Raw genomic sequence first — 19,294 nt, 5'->3', positions numbered from 1 at the left:
CATACATAAGTGGTTTCATTAATTTAGGGATATTTTCAATATTTTTACATCATCAAATTATTTATTATTATTATTATTAAAATGTGTGTTTCGAAATCTAAATTTTCGCCGGTAGCGGGAGACATGTTTTCATTTGTTGATCAGTATATATAAATTATCTCCAATATAGAGTAGTACCTATATCCGGTTTCGTTCTCCTCTTTATTGTGTACTTCCGGCTGAGATCGCAAACATCCCTTCGGAACTTCTCGTTTAAGAAAATCACAGTGCGGACGTGTCACTGATTTACTAACAGGTGAGATAGATGCAGGTAAGTAAGATAAACGACTTGTTATCTCTATTTTGTTGATATGGTTACGGGATGCTATAATGTTTATGATTTTAGCGTGACATGACACTTCATGTCAAATCATTATGTATTTGCTACCAATATTGTGACATTGACATTTTTTCGTCTGTTTGTTATCATTAGTAGACATTACAAAACATATATTCATATTCTGTCCTACTTATGTTACCATGTCCTTAGAAACATTGGGAAATAATAATGAAATAAAAATGTATATTGTTTATCACGTTCAAATGAATCCCTTGCTAACAGTAATACTGTTTAATTAATATAATTACATTACATTTTAGAATTCCCTAACTTGAAATATTTATGAAGAAAATATAACGGTAGGCATGCTGTACCATGCCTATCCATCTCCTTAAGGCTTGTCATCAGGTCAAAAATATTATAAAAAGTGTGTGAGATGACAGATAAACTGATAGTGCCTGAGGGTATTGTACAGCTGAATGTAATACAAAAAGTTACCTGTAAAAGTGTAACTAACAGAATGTAACAGGGTACAGGATTTATATTTAAATGAAATCACTGCCCCTGCCAGGGATCGACCTTCAGAACTTTGGATCTGGCTAAAGACAAGTTCTCTCTAGACCAATGTTGGATATTGTGATTGTGGCTAGGGTTACATACTTCCTCTCCAGGAATGAACTCTTCCTCAAGTTTTGAGAGACCGCAACTATTTCTTTGCAGCATTGTAGGATCTAGAATAGGGCCTCTAATGTGCATATGTACACATTTACATGCTACTATAAATAGCCCAAGGCCCAAGGGTATATATATATATATATATATATATATATATATATATCTTATAGTTTCCAAGACATCTTGAGTTAACAAAATCTATCTATATACCAGGATCAGCATATCTATCGCCAACCATAGTTGCATGGTCAGTGTTACCATGGTCAGTTTCATTTTTCACCATGGTTAGTAATTACAACCATGGTTGAGAAGTTAAACTATGTTCAACCATAGTCAACTACGGTGAATAATCACAGAGTCACAGGGTAATTGACAGTTGAACATGGTTTGACCATGTTTGGACCTAAAATACCATCTTTTCACCTACCCAGCCAGGGTTCGTTCCCCGGCATGGACATGAAAAGGTCTGGGGTCACCTACCCAATCATGTGGGTTTTCTCCGGGCACTCTGGTTTCCTTACACACTAAGACCCCTCGTTCACTTACATCCGGGCCATAAAGGGGGATTTACATAAATTGTATATTATTAACTTGTTTCTCAATTGATGTAAATAAATAAAGTTTATATTTAAATATCATGTTAACCATGGTTGAAATTTCGCCTGGGACCTTTTGAAATTGAGTATATACATGTACCCACTTTGGACTGTGATAGGATATGCTATTGACAATAGGTGAATGATTTTTCTACAAGTACCCTCCCTGGGTTTCCTCTACCTCTTACAGTGACTTTTTTAATAAAAGTGAATAAGTTATTATGAATAAGTAAATAAAGTCCTCTTCTCCTGGAAATTTTTTGCTGTATTTTTATATTTCATGCAAGTAAAAAGTGCTAAGAAGACAGAAAACATTTGACCAAAGTTCAATCAGTATCCAGGATTGATCCCCATTTTGACTGCCTTGTTGCTAGGTTTAATATACTGCTGAAACACTAATGTATGCACAATCAGACTTAACAATACCGAAGAAGTGAGAGATGTAAACATTATATTACAACACACATTTACATTTATGTAGGGAGGTAATAAATCATGACCAGCGTTACAGAGATATACGATACATATTATAAACCAAGTTAATTTTATGTTTTCATGTCTAATCACTTTTTCTCAATATATTTTCATGATTTTAACTCATATGGCTCAGCTCTGTTTGTGTTTATAACATTTTAGTCACAATTAAATTTCACGATTTTATAGCATCTGTCAAATACCAGGTATGCCAAATTTAATTGCCCTCCAAAATTTGTTGAATATTTCAGACACAAGTTTACACAATTACCTGTATACCCACACAGAGGTGGTTTTAGATTTCATAATTACCTGTATACCCACACAAAGGTGGTTTTAGATTTCACAATTACCTGTATACCCACACAAAGGTGGTTTTAGATTTCACAATTACCTGTATACCCACACAGAGGTGGTTTTAGATTTCATAATTACCTGTATACCCACACAAAGGTGGTTTTAGATTTCACAATTACCTGTATACCCACACAAAGGTGGTTTGAGATTTCACAATTACCTGTATACCCACACAAAGGTGGTTTGAGATTTCACAATTACCTGTATACCAATACAAAAGTGGTTTTAGGCTACAAATATCTCTGACAAGGAAAGGCAAAGCTGTTAATATCAGCTGTCATGAAAAAGATGTTCCAAGTGGGCGGATTTCATGCTATTTTTCCGTGAAACATATCATTTAGAGTAAGTCACATGATGCCTCCACCTTGCTACATAAATTGTTATTTTTATTGTATTTATATTTTGTTAATGTTGTAGTAATATAGTTTATGTTGTTTAATTGTTGTTTGTGATATTTGTTGTTTAAGATGTTGTACTATAGCATGTATTGTATATGTATTGTAGGATGAGAAGCAGAAGATGAGACTGTTGTTTAAGATGTTGTATGGTGTGTGTTGTTTTGTAGGATGAGAAGCAGTAGATGAGACTGTTGTTTGATATGTTGTACTATAGTATGTGTTGTATATGTGTTATATATATAGTGTGTGTTGTTTTGTAGGATGAGAAGCAGTAGATGAGACTGTTGTTTAAGATGTTATACTATAGTGTGTGTTGTTTTCTAGGATGAGAAGCAGTAAATGAGACGGTTGTTTAAAATGTTATATATAGCATGTGTTGTTTTGTAGGATGAGAAGCAGTAGATCTAGATGAGACTGTTGTTTATGATGTTGTACTATAGTATGTGTTGTATTTGTGTTATATATATAGTGTGTTTTGTTTTGTAGGATGAGAAGCAGTAGATGAGACTGTTGTTTATGATGTTATATAGAGTGTGTGTTGTTTTGTAGGATGAGAAGCAGTAGATGAGACTGAGGTACTATGGGCCACGGGTACTGTTAATTCTTTGTGTACTGACCGTTGTTATAATTATCATCATGGACCACAGTCACCACCAACACCATCACCATGACCACAATATGATGACCACCACCCCTGCTGACCATCATGACCACAGTATTGCACATGATCGACATAACCATTTTTCTCACACAGGCCATCAGAATGCTGAACACCATACCATCGAGCATGTAAGTATATGTATTATAGATAAATATGTAATAATCCTCGGGATTGTACAATGATTTGTTTTCCTTTATCCCAACTGCATGTGCAGCTTCAATTTCCCCTTAAGAACCAAATGGCAGATTAGTTAATTATCAATAAGTTCATGTTTAGAGTTTGTTTTCCTTGAAAACCTCTTTTTTAGTCTCCCAGTTTTCATTGCATACTTGGGTATTGGTATTCAAGTGAAATGACTATCAGCTACAGCAGTTGAGGACACATGTTTTTTTAAAGGAATAAATAGAGGTTCACCCACAAGCTTTAGCGAGTGTCTTTTAAAAATTTGAAAATTAACTAACGAGAGTTTAGATAAACATGATAAACAACACTCATGCGTTGGAGAACTTATTTATCCCATAACTTTAGCTCTGTATTTATACTGTGGTGACCATTTTCCCGTCTTCATTCAGGGAAACTTACCACCATATGTTGTGTAGTGATATCTTTCCGCCATAAAATATAGTGCTTTAATAGAGAGCCAATATTCTATTGTTTGATACTTTAATAAACAACTACCTGTTAAACAGTAAATACAATGCTATTTAAAAGAAAATGCGCGATGAAAAGTAGCCCTAAGTTGAGAGCCAATCAGAATCAAGAGATCTTGGAATTTACCAATCAGAGGTGCCGAAGGTGTTTACACACTGGAGTGTGTAAACATAAATGATAAGCAACTGCTATGGAATTTATCACATGGTTTTTCCATTGTGAAACATGCATAGTTATGGGATAAATCTGGTTCTCTGACAATAACCTTAGGTATTTGACTTGTCTAAGTCATAGAAGCCACCATGAAATCTAGCTTTTTCACTTATAGATATCATCCAGAGCTTTCATTATTGTGCCATTGTGGTGGTGAGATTTACTTCTGTAGTGAAACCTATGGTTCTATTCTTGATTCCATTAGTATACCTTAGTAAGGTCAGTATGACTCTGATCGTTAGTATAAATCATAGGAATCACCAGTGAAATTTAGCTGTAAATGTTGAGAGAATGGAGTCAGTTCTGAAGGAGTAGGGTTTGCAGCTGTTACTTGAGATTATGGAGATGTTACAAGTATTAAGTACATGGTTTCCTGTCCTGGTGTTGTAATATGTAAATTAGTGGTATTATATCCTCTTGATAAAATCTGATGAAAATATTCAAATCTGCTGTAACACATTACTAAACCCCAGAATATTGATAACTAGTATGTGTTACAACAATTTGATCAGTGCGGTATACAGATTGGTAATATCCTGTTATTATGTTACATTATTAGAAACTCTGACACCATATTACCATAAGGGGTCATAACTTTATTACCTTTACATTTACTGTAAAACAACTTGTTTTCGTGGCTATTAAATTTCACGAATTCTGAAACAAGCATGCTAAGATTAATATCCAGGGATTTAACAATTAATTGAATGATGATTCATATCAATATCGATGATGTAGATATTATTCACGGAGAAAAACTTTTGCGAATTTACTTGGATCGTGAAATTCATGAAACGAAATCGTACATGAATGAAAGTTGGTTTACATTTACTGGAAAGCGGCCTATTTTATGTGCAATTAAAATGTATGTAATACAAAACATTTCAGTTGGGCATAAAAACATGAAAAAAAGCCACAGCGAAAATAATGTGCTATGCAGTAATTCTCTTTTACGATGAATAGCGGAAATGAAAGTGTCACCTGCAGAGGTAACTTCATGAAAAAGAAAAAAAAATAGATTAGGTATTAGGGCATCTGGAGATGAATTAATTACACTTAAGTCACTAACTGATGATGCAGATTCTGTAAATGATTTTGTACACCCAAAGTATTCTGAAGTCCTGTTATAATAATGTAATTGAACAATTCATGATGCCACATTGTACACCAGTAGCAACACGAGGTTTCCTTTGTATATCTGTTCATTGATCTGTCCATAATTCCTTCCACACATTTAATCCTGTCCAAGTTTGATTTCGTAAACTAATTGAGGCACTGGAACTATATACTTGGTAAATATAAGTCCACCTCAATGAGAATGTGTGTCAATGTACCAAACACTAGGTCATTGTGACCTATATTTTGACCTTTGGTCTATATTTAAGAAAAAGTCAATCTAGATTCTATTTGTTATTTAAGGCGCTGAAAGGATATATAACCTATCATTAATCTCAAGCTATTAGTTCATTGAAAATATTAGTTTTCAGCAAAAATATTGAAGTTTTTAATGCTAAAATGGAACAAATATTTAGCTACGTCACTGTGACCTACTTTTTAAATTTTTCATCAGTTTTCTGAACTGAACTTCACAAACTCATTATTTACATGCAAAAACAACAACAAAATTTATCTCTATTCAAATATTTAATTAATTAGGACTTAAACAATGAAAATGTGAATTTTTACCCTTTCACCTTTGACCTCTGAAATTACCATGAGCTCAGAGAAAACCGGTTAATTCTGATAAGCATACAATACGCAGCTGACCCTAAGGTATCTTCATGCAAAATATTTTGCTTATTACTGAGTGGACGTAAAATGGCCAAAAGTTATACCCCTCCTTAAATATTCGGTGTACATGTTATATGTCCAGCTAGATGATACAATGTGTTGCATACCAAAACCAAACAAGGTCACTGTGACCTATATTTCTACATTTGGAATACAGCAAAAAAAAACTTTTTTGGAACCTGATTGAGACATGGAAACTTCATACTTGTACTATCGTTGTACATGTTGTCAGTGATTTTTCAGGGTATTTTGGGGAAAAAGTTTTTGTAACAAATTGGGAATTTTTAATCGCGAAAAGAGCAGTTTTGGGAAAAAATTACCCATTACTGAACATTGTATAATATGTGATAAGATATTGTAAAACTATAAACTATTTCATTTTATCAAAAGGTGACGACCATCACAACAGTTTCAGAGTAGTTTGTTTTTTAGATTAAACAGGGGGGAATGGGGTCGTTTACTGACCCAAGTTATATAGGGAGAAAAATCACTGATTGTATACCAAATCAGGTCACTGTGACCTACATTTTATCTTTCATTCACTTGTAAGAAAAAGAATAAGATACAGCCATACTGGCATATAATTTTCCATAAGATATATATGGAGATCCACTGAATTGTGTACAGTATGACATCTTTAATTTGTTGTGTTTCAGCACCCAATGTTTTTCAACTTTCACTGGGGAGGAACTGTACTATTTGAATCCTTTACATTGGATGCAAAAACAGGTAAACTTGTGTATGTAAAGGTCAACTAAAGTCTGTAATTCTAAGGCTTTATTAACCTAGCCAAATGTTTGTTACCATAATGAGTAGATAGGTTTAATTCATCACACGGAGTTTATTTTAATTGTATCATGCCTGGGAATTTGTCAAGGGCACTTTATATTTAATGTATGTAAAGACATGTGCACAAACAAGTTGATATTACCATATTTGTAGTAATTAGCGCCCAACCCCCTTTTAAACAGCCCTCCCTTTCTTAGAAAAGGAGCAGTAGATGTATTGATGTTTCTATCATCTGTATTGTATCCATTTCACCTGTGAATCATGATGTAGTAATATATCTCAAAGGATAAAAGGCATTAGCATGTTTACCGTAACAAGATTAATGCGCTATGATTGCAGAAAGAGTGAAAATATGCCTGACATTTTATGAGTTCTCTTTTCTATAACTTACATTTTGGTTCCCCAATAAGCACCCCCTTTGTGGCAATTTTAAAGTGCCCTGGATGCTAATTACAGCGAATAAGGTGTCTATATTTAAGTTCTAGATAATAATTTTAAATTAAGACGTCAAGAAAGCTACAATTGAAATTTGATTCAGTCATTACCTTATGTGTTGGCTTGTCATCAAATATGAATAATTATTTGAGGATTTAATTATTTTAGTAATAATAACTACCGTTACTAAAATAAAATAAATAAAATAATAATGAAAAATGTAATATTGAAAAGTTCAGTATAATTTATTGTTTAAGTGATGCAGGGTAGCTCAATTAAATTATGATGTGATTATGAAATGTATCTTGTCATATCATATGGAATAGACAAGGTATGATCAATTAATTGTTGTAGGTGTATTCTGTTTGATCCTGATGACTATTGTTGTTGGAATCCTGTATGAAGCAGTCAGGTACCTTCGCCAGTATATCCATAGGGATATAGCCATCACTGAGTAAGTTATCTAAATATAGATTTTTGCATGTAACCAAGGGTCTATGTATGGTTTTGGCCTTGATTTGCCCCAAGTTCCATAGATTTTTAGCTCACCTGTCTGGAAGGGCCGTTGAGGTTATCGTCTGTCTGTCCGTTATCGTCTGTCTGTCCGTCAACATTTCCTTTAAATTGCTATTAGTCATAGAGTTCGGCATGGATTGTAACCAAATTTGGCCAGAAACATCCTCGAGGGGAAAGGCAACAGAATTTGTATACATTTTGGCTTTGAACCCCTGTAGCAGGAAGGTAAATATTCAAATTTCTGCAGAAAAAAAACAATGAACCTGTATTCAGAACATTACTTGGCATTACAAACCAGGTGAGCGATATAGGCCCTGTAGGCCTCTTGTTTAAACTAAGTACGGTTTTCACATGAATCATGATGTAATGATGGAAATCTTTCTGCTGATTTAGGTTTTTGTTCAGAATTTGCAGGTACAGTACCTCAGACACATATTTAGGAGAAATATAAAGTTTGTTCAAGAATGAGCTGTATAGATTCTAGATAAAAAGAGACAAAATGAGACTAATTCATGTACCACGTGATACCTGATAACGTTTGTCTGGGACTAGTGTCTCCAGTGGTGATGGAACATAACTCTTTGTAATCTTCCTGATGATATGACTGTAGAGCGGGATATCATCTTTTGACATCATTCTATTACAAAAAACAATAGTCCCACACAAACATCATCAGGTTTCACCTGTTTCCAGAAACAGAAATAACATCCTTGGGGAAGGGGACAGAGCTTGTAATTTTATTTCTGACCCCTCAATATATAGACGGCAATATCAATAAATTATTTAAATCATATAGAGTTCTGCATGATTTGTAACCTTTAGCCAGAAACATTTTTAGGCTTAAGGGAACAAAGTTTGCATACAATTCAGACAAAGTATTTTTGAAAATAAACTATTTCCATAAAACATTCTCTCTGTATGTAGCTTCCCATAATTTGACAATTCATTTCACTTCAGGCACATGCAAGGTTATGAATTAGAACGTTTTGAAAACATATATAATATATGATAATATATATATATAAATAAATAAATACATCAAACTTTTGGGGACAAATTAGCTGGTATGTTGAGAACCCATTAAAAACTTTTATGAGGCAATTTTACAGTGCCTGGATGCTGATGACAGCGAAGAAGACATAGTGACACCACTTTAAGTTCTTGCAGAATACTACGAACGAATAATAAAATCAGGTCAGCTACAATTGACATTTGATTCAGTCATTACTTATGTCCTGGCTTGTCATCAAATCTCCATAAGTATCTGAGAGGATTTAGCTAGTTTTAGAATAATAACTACCTTTTTAGCTTTGTTCGTTTACTAAAATCAGGTAAATAAAATAATAATTTACAATGTAATAGTCACTAGTCCTCACACACTTATCCACTTACTGATGCATGGTAGCTCAATTAAAATCCTAATGTATCATGAAATGTTATCAGGTCACATCACATTTACATGAAAAGTCACTGATCAATCTACAGTTTCTGTACTACTGTATCTCTGTTTGATCCTGATGACTATTGTTGTTGGAATCCTGTATGAAGCAGTCAGGTACCTTCGCCAGTATATCCATAGGGATATAGCCATCACTGAGTAAGTTATCTAAATATAGATTTTTGCATGTAACCAAGGGTCTATGTATGGTTTTGGCCTTGATTTGCCCCAAGTTCCATAGATTTTTAGCTCACCTGTCTGGAAGGGCCGTTGAGGTTATCGTCTGTCTGTCCGTCAACATTTCCTTTAAATTGCTATTAGTCATAGAGTTCGGCATGGATTGTAACCAAATTTGGCCAGAAACATCCTCGAGGGGAAAGGCAACAGAATTTGTATACATTTTGGCTTTGAACCCCTGTAGCAGGAAGGTAAATATTCAAATTTCTGCAGAAAAAAAACAATGAACCTGTATTCAGAACATTACTTGGCATTACAAACCAGGTGAGCGATATAGGCCCTGTAGGCCTCTTGTTTTAAACTAAGTACGGTTTTCACATGAATCATGATGTAATGATGGAAATCTTTCTGCTGATTTAGGTTTTTGTTCAGAATTTGCAGGTACAGTAACCTCAGACACATATTTAGGAGAAATATAAAGTTTGTTCAAGAATGAGCTGTATAGATTCTAGATAAAAAGAGACAAAATGAGACTAAGTCATGTACCACGTGATACCTGATAACGTTTGTCTGGGACTAGTGTCTCCAGTGGTGATGGAACATAACCTCTTTGTAATCTTCCTGATGATATGACTGTAGAGCGGGATATCATCTTTTTGACATCATTCTATTACAAAAAACAATAGTCCCACACAAACATCATCAGGTTTCACATGGTACGTTAATTAGTCCCATTAACTGATATTTTTCCTCATTTTCATAATTTCTGCATATTTAGGATAGTTACCATAGCAACTACAGTTATACCTATCTATCGTAACTATTCTATGAAAGATGTGGTCGATATTTGTTATTCTACATTCAATTACTAAATACAACACATCAAAGGTTGAAAAGATGGATTTGAAGGCCAAAATTAGCACCCAAACCATACATAGTTCATTAGCCAGAAACAAAAATAACATCCTTGGGGAAGGGGACAGAGTTTGTAATTTTATTTCTGACCCCTCAATATATAGACGGCAATATCAATAAATTATTTAAATCATATAGAGTTCTGCATGGTTTGTAACCAAATTTAGCCAGAAACATTTTAGGCTTAGGGGAACAAAGTTTGCATACAATTCAGACAAAGTATTTTTGAAAATAAACTATTTCCATAAAACATTCTCTCTGTATGTAGCTTCCCATAATTTGACAATTCATTTCACTTCAGGCACATGCAAGGTTATGAATTAGAACGTTTCGAAAACATATATAATATATGATAATATATAATATATAAATAGATAAATACATCAAACTTTTGGGGACAAATTAGCTGGTATGTTGACATGTATACTGCAACCAACATGAAAATACTCAGAAACTGTGTCCGAGCTTGTATACATGAACAGAGCACATGTTGTGATCAGTCAACCTGAACATTACTTTATTACAGACCAGCTGAACCAGAGACTAGTGACACCACTCGCCTTCTTGCAGACAACTACGAACAAATCAGGTCACATACATTTACATACAGTCACTAGTCCTCTACACACTCTCCACTACTACACCAGCTCTTTATTCCTACTTATCTAAATCAGGTCACATACATTTACATACACTCACTAGTCCTCTATAAAACACACTCTCCACTTCTACACCAGCTCTTTATTCCTACTTATCTAAATCAGGTCACATACATTTACATACAGTCACAGTCACTAGTCCTCTACACACTCTCCACTACTACACCAGCTCTTTATTCCTACTTATCTAAATCAGGTCACATACATTTACATACAGTCACAGTCACTAGTCCTCTACACACTCTCCACTACTACACCAGCTCTTTATTCCTACTTATCTAAATCAGGTCACATACATTTACATACAGTCACTAGTCCTCTACACACTCTCCACTACTACACCAGCTCTTTATTCCTACTTATCTAAATCAGGTCACATACATTTACATACAGTCACTAGTCCTCTACACACTCTCCACTACTACACCAGCTCTTTATTCCTACTTATCTAAATCAGGTCACATACATTTACATACAGTCACTAGTCCTCTACACATTCTCCACTACTACACCAGCTCTTTATTCCTACTTATCTAAATCAGGTCACATACATTTACATACAGTCACAGTCACTAGTCCTCTACACACTCTCCACTACTACACCAGCTCTTTATTCATACTTATCTAAATCAGGTCACATACATTTACATACAGTCACTAGTCCTCTACACACTCTCCACTACTACACCAGCTCTTTATTCCTACTTATCTAAATCAGGTCACATACATTTACAAACAGTCACAGTCACTAGTCCTCTACACACTCTCCACTACTACACCAGCTCTTTATTCCTACTTATCTAAATCAGGTCACATACATTTACATACAGTCACTAGTCCTCTACACACTCTCCACTACTACACCAGCTCTTTATTCCTACTTATCTAAATCAGGTCACATACATTTACATACAGTCACAGTCACTAGTCCTCTACACACTCTCCACTACTACACCAGCTCTTTATTCCTACTTATCTAAATCAGGTCACATACATTTACATACAGTCACTAGTCCTCTACACACTCTCCACTACTACACCAGCTCTTTATTCCTACTTATCTAAATCAGGTCACATACATTTACATACAGTCACAGTCACTAGTCCTCTACACACTCTCCACTACTACACCAGCTCTTTATTCCTACTTATCTAAATCATGTCACATACATTTACATACAGTCACAGTCACTAGTCCTCTACACACTCTCCACTACTACACCAGCTCTTTATTCCTACTTATCTAAATCAGGTCACATACATTTACATACAGTCACAGTCACTAGTCCTCTACACACTCTCCACTACTATACCAGCTCTTTATTCGTACTTATCTAAATCAGGTCACATACATTTACATACAGTCACTTCAGATATAACACCAGACCATACCTTTTATTAACATTACATCTCTAAAACTTGTTTATTTTTCACTTCAGACAACACATTATATTTATTGTCATATTTATAATGCATGTATCAATGTCTTGTTTTTTGATCACTAGTCTACTGCCAATTAAGTTGTGTATCCACAATAATACAAACTAAAACACTGACAATACTGCTAAATACCGCTATATGTCTGTAGTGTGAATCCATTTTGTTCTTTCTCTGTCATTCTCAGTGAATGTTGCATTGTATTAATGGAAAAGTAACACAAAATTTAACAATTCATGCATGTTTAGCATGTTTAGCTTGCTCATCACTCTGAATTTGGTACGATATTTAAAATGGTACGATATCTAAACTGTGACCTTTACCTTTACATCAGTCTGAAATTGGTACGATATTTAAACTGTAACCTTAACCTTTACATCAGTCTGAAATTGGTGGGATATTTAAACTGTGTGACCTTGACCTTTACATCAATCTGAAATTGGTAGGATATGTAAACTGTGTGACCTTGACCTTTACATCAGTCTGAAGTCGGTACTATATTTAAACTCTACTTGTGCCCTTGACCTTTACAGATACTCTATCCGGAGCCGGGAGCACCTGTTACAGACACTATTGTATGTGGTACAGATGGTATGTAGTTACATCCTAATGTTGGTAGTGATGACCTACAATGTCTGGGTGGTTGTCACCATGCTACTGGCTCTCGGCGGTGGATTCTTTGTCTGTGGCTGGAAGATGCACCAGCTCGACGGACTGGACGTTGAGGCCTCTTGTCAGAACGAGTGTCACTCCTCCCCTCTAAAACAGGAACTGGGGCGAAGTGAATTCCGCGAGTCAGAACTGGAACCTCTCAAAGAGGGTATGGAGACTAATCCGGATCTGGACACCAGCAACACTAAGGAGACCCATTGTTAAGGTCTGCCAGGTTGTCATGGTTACTTAAACAGATTCACTGTAAAAGTGCATTTTTAATGTTAAAGATCTGAGCCATTATTTATATAATTGACCCAATAAGTGCCCAGGGTGCTGAGAAATTAGAAAAAAATGAGGGGGGCATGTAATAGGACCCTGTTTGGACTAACCTTTCACAAAAGTCAGGCGAATGAAATTACATGTACCTCAAAAAGGGAGAGGGGGCTTAAAGGGATGGGAGTGCTTATTGGGTCGAATATGGTATGTGGCATAAATAGAACGAATTTAAGTATTAGGTACAAATTCACAATGTCATGATCTTTTTGGGATCTAATTAATATATGCCACTAATTACCACAACTCATTATGCACTTAAAAACAAAGAGAAAATCACATATTTTCATCTTCACTTCGTTAAGTTGACCAAAGTGTTTTCTATAAACCACGTTATATATTATTGATCTTGTGCTGTTTCCTTGATCTGCTTGTAATGATCGAAATATTTATTTTATGTTTCATTGTTTATAAAATTAAGACATTCTGTCAAAAGTTTCTTTCTAATGATTGTGCTTGGTGTTAATTTAATTTAGTCAGAGCTGAATAATTATAAGATTCTAGTTTGTCACTTCCACAAACTCTAAGATGATTAATGTATCAATGCAATATGTATCACCTGCCACTGTTTCAGGGGAATTAAAAATTCTCTGGAAAATTGTTCATTAGCCAATTCAACTTTTGAAAATGGTGCAATTTGTGTATTTTCTTTTATTCTTTAGCAAAATGCATGAGATATTCTACATTACTGTAATTTAAAGTTGGTGCAATATCTGTCACATATATGAATAAAATTACTAAAAATTAGTTAAAATAAAATAATTTGAAAATGTCTTGGTTGCATTATTGAATGTAGGCATATGTACATTATATCATGTTTGTGTTAAACATTTTGTGTTTGACATAGTTTATTTGTTCATTATGTTTATGAAGTGAGAGTGCATGATTGCCTTATATACAACTACCGGTAACTCTATTCAGTCTTTGCATATTACAGAGTTAGCTCCCTTGGGGTTAGGTATCCATTGTGGCAGTATTATTTTGTGGATGCAGTTCATGTCATTTTTTTTCAAAATGTATGACGTTACGCTCTCAAACAGATGACTTCACAATATATGCCTACCCACAAGGGCAGCTAACTCTGTAATATGCAAATACAAAATGTAGTTATAATTAATGGTCAGATGTTTTCTTGCTGATATGTATCCCTGTAGTGACTAGGGAGGTTACAGGGTTATGTATAGAGTTTATCAAATAAAGCATTATGTAAGATCTGCATTAATTGGTTTGGTAGAAAAATTACAGCTTTTAAGTAGTAATCAGCTGGTATTACTGAAACTTTATTGATTAAATCAATTAAAAGTGAAATGGTTGTTACAATGTAATTCCAGGTTTAGTAAGTCATTAGAAATTAAATTGAGTGATGTTTGGGTGATTCTGGTCATGTCAATTAGTTCCTATCTTGTTAACATATGTTTTCAGTATTTTTGGCCACTCCAAATGTGCTGGGGTTTTTTCCATTTTCTATTGAAGTTAATTGGTTGTTGAACGAAAGAACTAGATACAATATTTATTAAGATATTTTTCAAGGTTAATTGTGAATGAGGTCTGCCTTATCTTGTACATAAAAATGTACATATTTATATACTGTTGAATAAAGACACCATCCTTTAAGGTATGGTACCTACAGACAAACGAAGTCTTTCCACAGCAATACTTTGATTCAGACTTCAGTGATACCAAATACTCTGTTCATAGTCAAGTTCTGATACTGTAGGAAATATATCGTATTTTTTTTTTCAGAGTAATTTTTTGTCTTCTGGCATCTAACTGTGAAATAGTTTACACACATTTCAATATTTATACTTATGCTTTTATTTTAAATAGATGTTGTAATGTGGTTATTTTTAACTTGAACTATAATTAGAAAAAATTATTGCTGTGCGTTTGGACCATTGGAACTATAATTAGAAAAAATTATTGCTGTGCATTTGGACCATTGATAAACCAAATGATTCATAGTAGGATAGCATTGAACTGGACACCATTATTACACTACTACACTGAATGGCCCACAACTAAACACATCATGTACGTGGTATCATAATTTACTACAGCATTGGTTTGCCACCCTCACAGGTATCTTTAACCTCTTCTAGTCATATGATGACAAAATCATCAATTAAAAATGTACACACGAGATGGTAACATCTGTCATATCTAATTACGATCTACTGTATAAATCATCATATTTGTATTTGTAACTGAGGGTATTTAATGTTGTGAACAATTCTGCACTTATTTTGATCCATTTTAGCTTTTACTTAAGTGTTGTGTTGAAACTGTCATGATAACTAAAGGGCATTTAGACTACTGTGTAAGGGATATTTTGTGACACGTTGTTGTGAACTATTTTCATTAGGTAAGTACTGCGTTTATCTCAGCAAATTTTCAATCACTTATTTTATCCGCAAAAGTTAATCTACGCGGACGTGGTTTGAAATGGAAATCTCAAAATTAAGTACCTGTGAAAGATAGTTGGTTTACATGCAGTATCTGTCATTCTCACACAAAATGCTTAACTTGTATGATTTCTTAAATTCTGGTCCTGTTTTTTAACTACTTGTGTATATATATTATACAGTTATTGACTCTGTGTCTTAAACTTTTTGTCTATATTTATTATACATATAAGCAGTGACATAGATAACCATGTAAATCTCTGATGTACTTATATACTGTAAACCAACTTACTTCTGTGTGCGATTTACTTTCGCAAATTTCACAATCCAAGTAAATTCGCAAAAAAAATCTGCAAGAATTACCATCAATATAGTATTTATTTAGAGGAATTTCTGTTTAATTTTTCAATCCACAAATTTTGATCTCAGTGAATTTGTTTTGAAATGAGAATCGCGAAATTTAAAAGTCGCGAAAGGAATTTGGTTTACAGTAGTTAATTACTGATATGATTATATGATTATTGTATGTGATTATACTTATGTTCATCAAAGCCAAGTGCTTATATGCGACACAAAAGAAGTGAAGTTATAGCTAGTGCTGAAATTAGTGGTGCAGCTGAGTGCTATAATGTTCTTAATCAGTAAATCATACAAATATTTTTACATGTTGGCTCTGCCCTTCCTAGGCTAGGGCATGTCAGATATGGGGAAATCACAACTATAGTCATAAACTTCTGTGTAGATTTGAACCAAGAAACATCCTTAGGGAAAGTGGAAAAAAGTTTGTAAAAAATCTTTGCTCTGACTGCACTCCAGTAATGGGTGCATTAACAGGCCTGAAAAGTGCAGCATTAATGTTTAAAGAGAGATGTAAACTGTGAGCCCACCTGCAGAGTAATAACCCACCTGTAATGTATAGGTATAATCTAATTAGTTAGACAATGATGTATAGGTATAAACTGATTAGTGAGACAATGGTGTATAAGTACAAACTAATTTTGTTAAATGATGAAGTAAATCTCTGCAATAAAAAGCCCTATTAGACTTTTATACTATATACCCGGTAAATAAAACATTCCAGCCTCTAACTGTAAGATCTAGTTTTCTCTCATATGTTCCTGTGTCAGATAGGCTTGTCTAGGATATTAAACAAGAGTACCTGAGAAAGACAGCCTGATTGTGACTTCATAAAAGTTGCATTACATTCTATACATTCTGACCCCATTGTATCCTCACAGGCTGGAGGTGGGAACAAAATGATGTAATATTTTCAAAAAGTTAACCCTCTATGGTCTGTCATATGCTTAGAAATTCATAAAGGTTAGTGATATTCTAGCCAATATGTCACTATCAACGAAGCCTCAGGTTTCACCTAATTTATAAATTGTGACAATATCGGATAGGTAATCGCTATCTTTCACACCCTTGTATTAAAAAATCTAATCATCTTTTAATTAATACTCACTATGTAGTATCATAAATTTTCTCCACATGAAACTTACATTGCCAGTGTACAGCTTCCCTCCAAAATATAAAAGTCTGTCCTTCAGCAACTGTTTTTCCGTCCATTTACTTTAACTCCATAATTGTTTAATGCACCTAAGTTAGTAAATTTGATTGAATTCTCGAGATGAACTGATTGCATTTATCTATGGCAGGAAGGTACACTACAGTGCTAGTTACTGCTGTGGTGTTGCATTATTTGGGCACATTATCAAATTAGGATTGAACTTATCTGGTACATGTCTGTATTTTAAATAATCATTTTTTCATCTTGTACACAAATGTTTTTTTTTTATACTCAATACATTATATATGTATACATTAAACAGGGGTGGATATTATGACAGTGATAGTAAATCTGGAATATTGAGCATGCTCAATGTGCTATTATCGAAAACTTTAACATAATTTTTTCCTGAATTAAGGAATACTGGCCCTAGGATCACGAAACAGTCTAGCCAATCACAAATGACTTTACAAAATGTAACGTCATATCTGATTGGCTATAGCTAAAACTAAATCTAAGACTGTTTCATGATCCTTGGACCTGGGATTATTTAGGGATTCCTAGTACAGTCATCTCTGTTTGATAATGTATTGATGTGATAATCTAGTCTGTAAACTACCTGATGACAAAGCATATACAATCTTTCTGTGTGAGTATGCCGTTACGGTTATATCTCCATTGTTATTGTTTTATATGGATGATGTACATTGTAGGTTGTACAGTAACAGGATGGGGATAATGAATAAATTATTTGAAATAAAATCATTATACATTATAAGTGGTTTGTTTTTCCTCAAGAAAGTTTTATGGTGCCGGAACCAGAACTAATGTCATGTCTCCCAATATATATATATCAATCCCCCTCCCTATTTTCTTTCCATGTGCTTGTATAATTAATACATTCTACATTAATAAGTTTACTATATTCTGTAAACACATGGATGAATAAGATCAATCTGACTTTGGATGAAATAACATTATCGCTCAAAAATAACAGATTTTATTCTAGGTCACTTTTAAATGTGATCATTGATATTGTATTTGTTGACCTCCACTTTTACAGATATATGTGAAGCCAGGCCAACTTTGTTAGTAAGCATGAAGATGTGCTATAATAGTTTTAATTTTCTCCGAGAAATCTAAGATGGTCACCATTTGACATTTTTTTGTCCCCCCTCCAAGGTCCTTGGAGGTTGGGAAATTTTGTCTGGTTGGAAGTCAAGCAAGCCCATCACTGGTTGGAAGTCAAGCACGCATGATATCTGTGGTTGCAAGTCAAACATGCATGATATCACTGATTGGAGGCCAAGCTGACATTTTATCACTGGTTGCAAGTCAAATATGCATGATATCACTGGTTGCAAGTCAAGCATGCATATCACTGATTGGAAGTCGAGCACGCATGGCATCACTGGTTGCAAGTCAAGCACGCAGAACATCTCTGGTTGGAAGTCAAGAACGCATGATATCACTGGTTGAAAGTCAAGCACGCATGGCATCACTGTTTGAAAGTCAAGCATGCATGATATCACTGGTTGAAAGTCAAGCACGCATGATATCACTGATTGGAAGTCGAGCACGCATGGCATCACTGGTTGCAAGTCAAGCACGCAGAACATCTCTGGTTGGAAGTCAAGAACGCATGATATCACTGGTTGAAAGTCAAGCACGCATGGCATCACTGTTTGAAAGTCAAGCATGCATGATATCACTGGTTGAAAGTCAAGCACGCATGATATCACTGATTGGAAGTCAAGCACGCATGGCATCACTGGTTGGAAGTCAAACACGCATGGCATCACTGTTTGAAAGTCAAGCACACATGGCATCACTGGTTGAAAGTCAAGCACGCATGATATCACTGATTGGAAGTCAAGCACGCATGATATCCCTG

General features: G+C 34.5%; 1 protein-coding gene across 5 annotated transcripts; it reads left to right on the top strand.

Annotated features, from left to right (window-relative positions):
• Nucleotides 1–81: 81 nt before the first annotated feature.
• LOC138325374 (high affinity copper uptake protein 1-like) lies at nucleotides 82–18,178 on the top strand. 5 transcript variants are annotated; one of them, XM_069270996.1, is made up of 6 exons: nucleotides 82–310; nucleotides 3,369–3,608; nucleotides 6,792–6,864; nucleotides 7,714–7,813; nucleotides 10,932–10,994; nucleotides 13,035–18,178. In XM_069270996.1, the coding sequence occupies exons 2-6, from the start codon at nucleotides 3,384–3,386 to the stop codon at nucleotides 13,375–13,377; spliced, it is 804 nt and encodes a 267-aa protein (XP_069127097.1). In that variant the 5' UTR covers nucleotides 82–310; nucleotides 3,369–3,383; the 3' UTR covers nucleotides 13,378–18,178. The 5 variants fall into 5 exon arrangements, 4 of the variants coding, with proteins under 4 accessions (XP_069127097.1, XP_069127093.1, XP_069127094.1 ...); XR_011208773.1 differs by lacking the exon at nucleotides 10,932–10,994 and having other exon boundaries at nucleotides 85–310; nucleotides 13,035–16,576; nucleotides 16,707–18,178; XM_069270992.1 differs by lacking the exon at nucleotides 10,932–10,994 and having other exon boundaries at nucleotides 85–310.
• The last annotated feature ends 1,116 nt before the right edge of the window (nucleotides 18,179–19,294 follow it).

This window comes from Argopecten irradians, chromosome 6 (assembly GCF_041381155.1).
Source record: "Argopecten irradians isolate NY chromosome 6, Ai_NY, whole genome shotgun sequence".
Taxonomy (NCBI): Eukaryota; Metazoa; Mollusca; class Bivalvia; order Pectinida; family Pectinidae; genus Argopecten; species Argopecten irradians.
The sequence above is the reverse complement of the archived record's forward strand: the minus strand, read 5'-3'. Positions and strand labels throughout refer to the sequence as shown.

What these genes read in the sequence shown, in the direction of transcription:
- LOC138325374 (XM_069270996.1), top strand. Translation starts at nt 3,384, where the DNA reads ATGAGACTGAGGTACTATGGGCCACGGGTACTGTTAATTCTTTGTGTA. An exon ending in AACACCATACCATCGAGCAT is followed by an intron (nt 3,609 to 6,791) that starts GTAAGTATATGT and finishes GTTGTGTTTCAG; the next exon opens with CACCCAATGTTTTTCAACTT. An exon ending in TACATTGGATGCAAAAACAG is followed by an intron (nt 6,865 to 7,713) that starts GTAAACTTGTGT and finishes TAATTGTTGTAG; the next exon opens with GTGTATTCTGTTTGATCCTG.